A 9,482-nucleotide genomic window follows, 5' to 3' on the forward strand; every position below is an offset into this window, starting at 1 on the left:
TAAATCGGTGGGAGGGGAGGTCGATGGGTCCAACAAACAGCGTTCTTTCAGCCAAGAAATCGCTGTTCGTTCCTCATGTGAAAGGAGAAGTCAATGTGGATGTTTGTGTCACGTAACTTGCATGCTTAAGTAACGGCCCTTCTGTGGTTATATTAAGCCAAACGACGATCTATGGCTAAACCCAACTAAGTGGTTTTGTTGCCCAAACCCTAGCTATGTTTTTCAGGATCTATTCCTAAACCTAATGTTAGAGAAATTCACTCGAAGCCGATGTAAAAGTAATAATCACAGGACATTTATTCTTGCAAGAAGGAGACAGGGTTGTACACATACAAGGTAATGTGCCAAGACTGCTCAGAGTTTCAACTCCAAGCCACCAGGTTATATAGTCGTAAACCTGCATACACACAAGTCACAAGATGGCCCAAGACAGGCTCCCTTAACATATCAAACAGACCTTACATCAACACGTGAAAGAGGACATGGTATCTTAGATGTTCTGTTCTCGCATAAAGGTCACTCTTGGGGTCAAAGGAGACGGCCCAAGACAGGCTCCCTTAACATATCAAACAGACCTTACATCAACACGTGAAAGAGGACATGGTATCTTAGATTTTCTGTTCTCGCATAACGGTCACTCTTGGGGTCAAAGCAGATGGCCCAAGACAGGCTCCTTTAACATATCAAACAGGCTTTAGATCAACACGTGAAAGAGGACATGGTGAGAATGCGTTTGCTTTTCCCCCAGGGCATGTTGATTCCCGCAGAATGTGATCACCTGCCCTTCCTAAGTGTCAACGAAAGTTCAACCGGTCAAACCACATGTGGCGGGGCCTTGTGTACAGACCATATCTTTGATATCAAAATAGGAGAAAGATAATTAGCCTTTAAATTTTCCTCTAACACCTAACTAACTTTATTTTGAAAAGACTGTACGCCTGTAACTAGCGGAAACACACAAAATATGAGTAACTTTTTGTAGGATATCAACCGAACACTTGTATGAGGATACGTTTAATTTGTTGTGGCCAAGGCATAGGGCACTTACTTTAGGAGAAAACGTTTTTTTACGGATTATCCCCTGAAAAAATAGAAAGCCCAGCAGGTATCATGGAAGATAATTAATGATTCAAGTACAACAATAACAAATTTTACCCCTTGGATTTAAAAATCTCTCCCTGCTGGGAGCCAACAACAACACCACGCCGCTGAAGTCCCAGGTCCTGTTGCTGGGCTTGATGGAGGGAAGGGAGGCTCGGGCGAAACAGAACCAGGACTGCATGGTGAAGACTGTCAGACTCTGCTGCAGTAAAATAAGAGGACTTCCAAAAGGGATCTAGTGCTCAGAAACACTATCACTTTTGTCCACAGGGATTGCCGAAATCAACCCAAAATTAAAATTCCTCGATGCAAGCTTTTAAGTATAAAAAGTAACAGTACTTGTTCTTGAAAAAGGTCACCTGTGACTGACATATCATTTAACATGACATTTTTCGACTGTTAATACTAGTTAATTCACTAATTAACATTGTGTAAGCTGCAGACACTGCTTTATTGTTAGGGTCACAAACCAAAAAGGTTGGGAGCCACTGGTTAATGAAAAATGTATTTTATAAGCATATGTAAAATCTTGATCTTAAAAGTAGCTGTCAGATGAATGTAGTCTCTCTATCTCTAGGTGACAGCTTTCCATCAGTGTGCAATGTTGTCGGTGGACTCCTGCTGAGAGTATGCTGCTGCCAGAAAGTCGTAGTTCATTGTTTGCGTAATATGTACAGTATATATGTGCTGAATTCTTTGCGTTAGACCATCAGCCCTAGTTTTCAGTTTTTGTGTATTTTCAGCCTCTCTATTGTTTGATTTTTTTGCAGCTTCTGTTGCTTGAGTCCTCAGTTGAATGTGCTGTCTTTAACCAATTTTCTTCCTATCTCCACCAGAACCCCCTTGGACCCCCCCTCTTGGACCCCCACCAGTCCGGGTTCAAGGTGGGTCACTCGACAGAGACAGCCCTCCTTGCGGTGACAGAGTCGCTTCACCTCCTGGACCTGTCTGCGGCGTTTGACACGGTGAACCACCAGATCCTCCTCTCCACCCTCGAGGAGATAGGCATCTCAGGCTCTGCACTCTCCCTGTTTGCATCCTACCTGACGGGTCGATCCTACCAGGTGACCTGGAGGGGGGCCGTGTCGGAACCACGCATGATGACTACGGGGGTTCCGCAAGGGTCAGTCCTGGGCCCCCTTCTCTTCTGTACACAACATCTCTGGGTTCTGTTATTCGCTCGCATGACTTCTCCTACCATTGTTATGCCGATGACACCCAGCTGGTCTTGTCATTTCCCCCCGGTGACACCCAAGTGAAGACACGCATTGCTGCGTGCTTGGCTGACATCTTGAAGTGGATGGCGACACACCACCTGAAGCTCAACCTGGATAAAACCGAGCTACTGTTCCTCCTGGGGAAGGGTTGCCCGCACCGGGACCTGTCCATCACCATTGATGATACCGTGGTGACGCCAACTCGGACTGCGAGGAATCTGGGTGTGACCCTGGATGACCAACTGTCATTCTCAGCAAACATTGCAGCCGTTAAACGCTCCTGCAGATTCCTGCTCTACAACATCAGGAGGATTCGCCCCTTCCTCACTGACGAGACGGCGCAGGTGCTCATCCAGGCTCTTGTCATCTCCCACCTGGACTACTGCAACTCTCTACTCGCCGGAGCCCCGGCGACGGCCATCAGACCTCTGGAGCTTGTCCAGAAAGCTGCAGCTCGTCACGTGTTCAATCGCCCCAAGTTCTCCAACAGAACTTCCCTTCTCCGTTCTCTACACTGGCTACCTGTAAGAGCTCGCATCCAATTCAAGCCCCTGGTGCTAGCCTACAGGGCAGTGAAAGGAACAGATCCATACTATCTCCAGGCCATGGTCAAGCCCTACACCCCCGCCCGACCACTTCGCTCTGCTGCCTCGGGGCGATTGGTTGCCCCATCGCTCAGAGGTCCCTGCGGCCGATCGACCCGGTCACAGCTTTTTTCTGTCCTGGCCCCTCAGTGGTGGATTGAACTCCCCACTGACATCAGGACAGCAGAGTCGCTGCCCATCTTTCGCCGCAGGCTGAAAACTCACCTCTTCAAGAAGTACTACCCTGAGCCTTCCACTTAGCACTTATTGCAGGGGTATTCAATTAAAGTTCAACAAGGTCCATTTAGAGAGAATTTCCTCATGCAAAGGTCTGGAACAACAATAATATCTAACTTGCACTATGATTTAGTCCGATGTATTAAAGTAGCCAACAGTTGTATTAACGTCTGTATGTAGTCAGCAACTGACAAATGAAGAAAGTTCAATTGAATAATATCTCAACAATAAGTAGTCAGATTTCAAATTGAACTGTATGAATTATAAATAATACATAATCTAGTAATAAATACATGTTCTCTCATTTGAAGTAAAATAAGGATTAAAGAATACATTACTTAACAGAAAGCTTTTGAAAAATGTGCAGCTTAAAATAAAGGACTTAGTTTTAGAAAAATTAATTTCACTGAATTGTCCTGCAGCTTAAATTCAGTTAATTCAGGTGTGAAGTGATGTCAACCAAAAATGTTTTTTCTCATCTTCTAATAAGAAAAATCTGTGTGCAGGGACTTCATCTGTTGTTATTAAAACCACTTGTTTCAGCTCTATTCCTCTCTGTTAACGTCATTGTTTGGAAGTGAACTAATGTGTTGATTCTGATCATATTGGGCTCTTAGATTGTTTATTATCTGTGACTTCATTTCAGATGTGTGTGGGTGTGTTTGCTAAAAAGAGTTATGCATTGTCTCCTCGTGATGCTTCACATTACTGCTTTTTATTATCGCCACAGTCTCTGAACATATGAGACATACTGGTTTTAAACTGAACATATGAGACACACTGGTTTCAAACTACCCATGTGAATACTTAACATATGTCCATTCTTGGTTAAAGACTCTGGTCTCTCTGACCACTTTTCTCTTTTTGGAGAACGTCATGTGAAATAACTTCTCTGACTCACGTAATTCTCTTTCCTCGTCTCTCCCGTGTGCGTAAATCTCACTTGAGCCGAGAAACTTGTCAGAATACACATATTTGATTGGCTGAGCAGCATCACGTGATGTGATTTACAACACATGTAATTGGTCGGTGTATTTCCTGGACCACTGAACGAGTGCCGTAAAGGCTGGAAAAGCTGCGCCGTTTAAAATAGAAGTGCTCTGTCAAAATTAAATAATCATCAATTATCTATTGATTTTAGGTCCAGGGTCCGGATACAAAAGTGTCTGGGTCCAGATCCGGACCGCGGTCTGCCTATTAGTGACCCCTGGTCTAGGTAAAGGCTGAAGACAAAGGATCTTACTTCTAAATATTTTAATTCTTATTTTAACCCTTGTTGTTTTTCTATTTTCTTCCTTTCTTTTATATTCTAAGATAGCTAGAATATCTAAGATAGATATTTAGTTAGCTAGGTCAATAATGCTGGTCTGAACGTAACTCTCACGAGACGGTGCGAGATCCAAGATGGCGGCTCCCAGCTGCTAGACTACTGACGTAAACAAACTTTTCTCATCGGACTTAAACCTTTTCATTTCCTTTTCATCCATTATCTTCACCCAAAACTGAACTACAATATCAATCAAACTGGACCATCTGGAAGACTATATTGACGAGTGTTTCAACCGAATCTGCATCATGGACAAGAACACTCCACACAGCAAAAGATCCCATCCTGATTCACACTCCAGCACAGGTACAACTCCATCCACTTCACCAAAATCACCACGCTGCTCAGAGGTAAGCGACACACTCATGTCAATTGAATATAAATTCGGGAACTCCAGGCTCTGCGCCACAGCCTAGAATTCAGTCAAGACGAAATTGACACACTCACTAAGGACAACATTCTGTCAACACGACAACCAACCAGCTCACCTCTGTTAACACCGGCAACAAAGCTATGAAACAAACCATCCTGGATTTACAAGCACGCAGTATGAGAGACAATCTAGTTTTCGGCGGCATTCCCGAATAAACCACAGAAGACACCAAAAAATCAATCAAAGAATTCATGTTCACGCAGTTCAAACTACCCGCAGAGACCGTCAACTACATAACATTAAACCGCGTACACCGTCTGGGACCGAGAAACAACAATAACCGACCACAGCCAATCATCGCTAAATTTGAACACTACATACAAAAAGAACAGGTCAGACAACAAGACAGGCAACTCAAAGGAACGGACTATGGACTCAACGCAAAGATCTGTTTCCAATCCAGGATTCAAGCCCTCTGATGCAAATTTGTGATTTTGGGCTGTACAAAAATAAATTGAATTTAATTGAATGATGAAAGAAGGAAAGAAAGCAATAATATCACTGGACAAACTATACATAAATGGACTATTGTACCGCGATAAGGACGTAACCCCCTGGCTCTTCTAGACCCCCACACCCTCTCTCTCTCTTGCTCCTACAGCTCCGCATACACACACACAAAAAAAAACCCATCATAGTCTAGGTATGCCCCCCTCTTTTCTCTGCATTGCACTGTTTCGATAATATAACTATCAAGTATTAATGATTATACCCAATATGGATTATTATATAGTATTGCACCTATGTCTCACTGTACCAGACAGTATGTAGCCCGATCTGCACCACACATTCCCTTGCATTTTGTTTTGTGTATTGTTTTACTTACCTTGATGCTTGTGTTCATGTTACTATATGTGTTTGTATTCCCCTGATTCAGTGTCTGCAGGTCTTGCTGCTCTCTCTCTCACACACACACACACACACACATAGATATATATGTATATATTCTATTTTTGGAGATATAACTTTAGTTTGTGTTGAAAAAAAAGTATGAATACTAGTTGAAGAAGTATGTCCTTTGTACAAGATGGCAGCACTTGACATCTCGCTCTTGTGCCTGTGGAGCTGCAGGATTTGGCCAGGGAGTCTAACCATATGTTTGTGCCAGCATGAGGCCTCCGTCCTGGCCACTTGAGAGCCGCTTTATTCACTGCCAAACCAACAGTTCACACTCAGTGAACATGCTCAGCACCATGAGTGCAGTGATTGATTAAAAAGACAGAGGGTGGAGGGACCTAAATAGCTAAACTTTTCTCACTATTTGCAGTTAATGATTGGTGACAGTTTCATGTTTTGGGAGCACAATTTACAGTTGTGGTCAAAAGTTTACATACACTTGTAAAGAACATAATGTCATGGCTCTCTTGAGTTTCCAGTTATTTCTACAACTCTGATTTTTCTCTGATAGAGTGATTGGAACAGATACTTCTTTGTCACAAAAAACATTCATGAAGTTTGGTTCTTTCATGACTTTATTATGGGTTAACAGAAAAAGTGACAAAATCTGCTGGGTCAAAAATATACATACAACAACATGAATTAGCAATTTTGGTGACTTAGAAAGTTGTGTCAATGAAATGAGCTTCATAGCATGGCCTCTTAACTTCTTGTGAGTGATTATGAGTGACTACAGCTGGTGACTTCTCTGAGGCCATTTAAATAGGGCTCATTGGATACAAACGCCCACAAACGCTACAATGGGAAAGTCAAAGGAGCTCAGCATGGATCTGAAAAAGCAAATCATTGACTTGAACAAGTCAGGAAAGTCACTTGGAGCCATTTCAAAGCAGCTGCAGGTCCCAAGAGCAACAGTGCAAACAATTGTTTGTAAGTATAAAGTGCATGGCACTGTTTTGTCACTGCCACGATCAGGAAGAAAACGCAAGCTATCACCTGCTGCTTTGAGAAAATTGGTCAGGAGGGTGAAGAGTCAACCGAGAACCACCAAAAAGCAGATCTGCCAAGAATTAGAAGCTGCTGGAACACAGGTGTCAGTGTCCACAGTCAAGCGTGTTTTGCATCTCCATGGACTGAGAGGCTGCCGTGCAAGAAGGAAGCCCTCGCTCCAAAAGCGGCACCTTAAGGCTCGACTGAAGTTTGCTGCTGGTCACATGGACAAAGATAAGACCTTCTGGAGGAAAGTTCTGTGGTCAGACAAAACAAAAATCGAGCTGTTTGGCCACAATGCCCAGCAATATGTTTGGAGGAGAAAAGGGTTAATTAAAAACGAGGCCTATTTGCAGGCCTCAGCTCGAATAAAGATAAGAAATACCTAATTAATTGTATAAAAAAAAAAAAAAAATATATATATATATTTTTTTTTATATATTTTTGAGATGAGAAAAATCATGGAACTATCAGAATACATGTTACTGGTTCACATAAGATAAGGATGGAACACAGCAGAACTTGGAAAACTCAAAAGCTCGATCTTGAAAAACAGCACTTTTAGGGTATTGTTTTTTGGAAAGTATGGGTATCCAAGACTTTTAATATGCTGGGCTCTTAGAACAACTGATATAGGCTCTATATACACAGCTATACATAGATACAGTGAAACATTTATGAAATATAGAGCATTTCAAATTAGAAAACTGATCAAATACTCCAATATTTGAATAAAAAAAGTATTTTTTAAATTCAAAAACACTCTATATCACTTCTATGTATCACTCATGATGTTCATTGAATCAATAGACCGAAGATTGGACCTTTTTTGAGTGTTTTAAGCTCTTTCTATGCCCTTTTTAGTTATTTAGTTTAAGGTCAAATACTGCTTCAGACTCTCTGTTCAGGGCTGTATCTCAGCCCCCCCTTCTCCGATTTTCACCATTGAGACATCCTTCGAACCGTAGGAGCCAATAGAATTGCCTGGAATTGAAAGCTAGATGATTGACAGCACTATTAGCCAATAAAGCTCAAAAAGGTCCAGCTCTGAAATCTGATTTGCTGAGCTTCCAACCCTCCCAAGAATCCGAGGAGTGTCGGAGAGACACGAATCGAACGGATTCACACGGAGCACCAGCAGCTGGACAAACATGAAGTGGAAGTACGGAGATATTCCATTTTTTCGCTGAGATTCGACCAAAAGTAAGTACAATATTCGATGAAAGCTGTGTGACTTTTTGTGTTCGAAGCTGAATATCTCTGCGATGGTTTACCGGGGAGAGAAATGGAAACTATGTCCGTAATCTCCGTCAGGCGCTCGTGCTTTTTCATGCTGCATGTTCGTAGGTAGCACGTTGCTAACGGAGTGTAGCAGCCTTTTTCTCCGGTCTGTCCCAGTCATATCGAGTATGATTTATGATATTTTGTTATTTGTTTGCTTGGCTGATGGGAGATGTGTTTGTCTCATGTAGAAGTGACCTAGTTCATGTTGTTCCCAGGACGCTGAGGTTTCTGCAGAACTATAACATCACTATATTCGTTCTTCGTGGGTTCTCTGCCAGTTACTTTTAACACAAAACTCTCTAAGTTTTGATGTACTCTGCGTCCAAATGGGGGACCTACGGGTGTATCTTAATGAAGAAGGAGGATTACCTTCAAATTCTTCAAGATAACCTAAAATCATCAGCCCGAAGGTTGGGTCTTGGGCGCAGTTGGGTGTTCCAACAGGACAATGACCAAAAAAAAAAATCAAAAGTGGTAATGGAATGGCTAAATCAGGCTAGAATTAGGGTTTTAGAATGGCCTTCCCAAAGTCCTGACTTAAAATCCCATTGAGAACATGTGGACAATGCTGAAGAAACAAGTCCATGTCAGAAAGCCATCAAATTTAACTGAACTGCACCAATTCTGTCAAGAGGAGTGGTCAAAGATTCAACGAGAAGCTTGCCAGAAGCTTGTGGATGGCTACCAAAAGCGCCTAATTGAAGTGAAAACGGCCAAGGGACATGTAACCAAATATTAGCACTGCTGTATGTATATTTTTGACCCAGCAGATTTGATCACTTTTTCTGTTAACCCATAATAAAGTCATGAAAGAACCAAACTTCATGAATGTTTTTTGTGACAAAGAAGTATCTGTTCCAATCACTCTATCAGAGAAAAATCAGAGTTGTAGAAATAACGGGGAAACTCAAGAGAGCCATGACATTATGTTCTTTACAAGTGTATGTAAACTTTTGACCACAACTGTAATTATTGCAGGAGTGAAAGGTCAAAGTCATGATGTAAGGAAAATCATCTTTGCCAATATTTTTCTTTACAGCAAAGACGTTCTTGCAGTGGCTGTCATAATGATAGGAATTTTATCTTAAAATGACACCTTGAAAAAAGCTCATGTCTGGCAGGAGTGCTTGATAAAAGCACTATGATTTATTTTAATGAGCTGATATCTATGAGGTCAAAGAATTAAATTTGTCATTGCAGTCCTTGGATGAAAACATCTAAAAAATGACTGCCTCATTTCAAAGATAGAATACAATCCTGTAGATTAAGTCTCAAGTAATGCAAATACACATTTCCATATTGGCTAGTCAAACCTTCTGCTCAGTCTCTCCTGTAAATAGCTGCTCAATATGCTCCCTGCTCCCTTGCATCACTGGTTATACCCATTTTCATTATTATTTTCTATTGACAAA

At 41.9% G+C, this 9,482-nt stretch overlaps 1 protein-coding gene across 1 annotated transcript; it reads left to right on the forward strand.

Annotated features, from left to right (window-relative positions):
• Positions 1 to 727: 727 nt before the first annotated feature.
• Positions 728 to 3,136, forward strand: LOC137875811 (uncharacterized; the record flags this gene model as incomplete). Its single annotated transcript, XM_068715315.1, has 4 exons — positions 728 to 839; positions 1,189 to 1,292; positions 1,938 to 2,183; positions 2,363 to 3,136. Coding segments are annotated over exons 1-4 (1,236 nt in total), but the record flags the coding sequence as incomplete, so codon positions are not given.
• Between the last annotated feature and the right edge of the window lie 6,346 nt (positions 3,137 to 9,482).

This window comes from Cebidichthys violaceus, unplaced genomic scaffold (assembly GCF_023349555.1).
Source record: "Cebidichthys violaceus isolate CVI_PGR_0920_01 unplaced genomic scaffold, fCebVio1.0.p SCAF_2, whole genome shotgun sequence".
In the NCBI taxonomy this organism is placed as follows: domain Eukaryota; kingdom Metazoa; phylum Chordata; class Actinopteri; order Perciformes; family Stichaeidae; genus Cebidichthys; species Cebidichthys violaceus.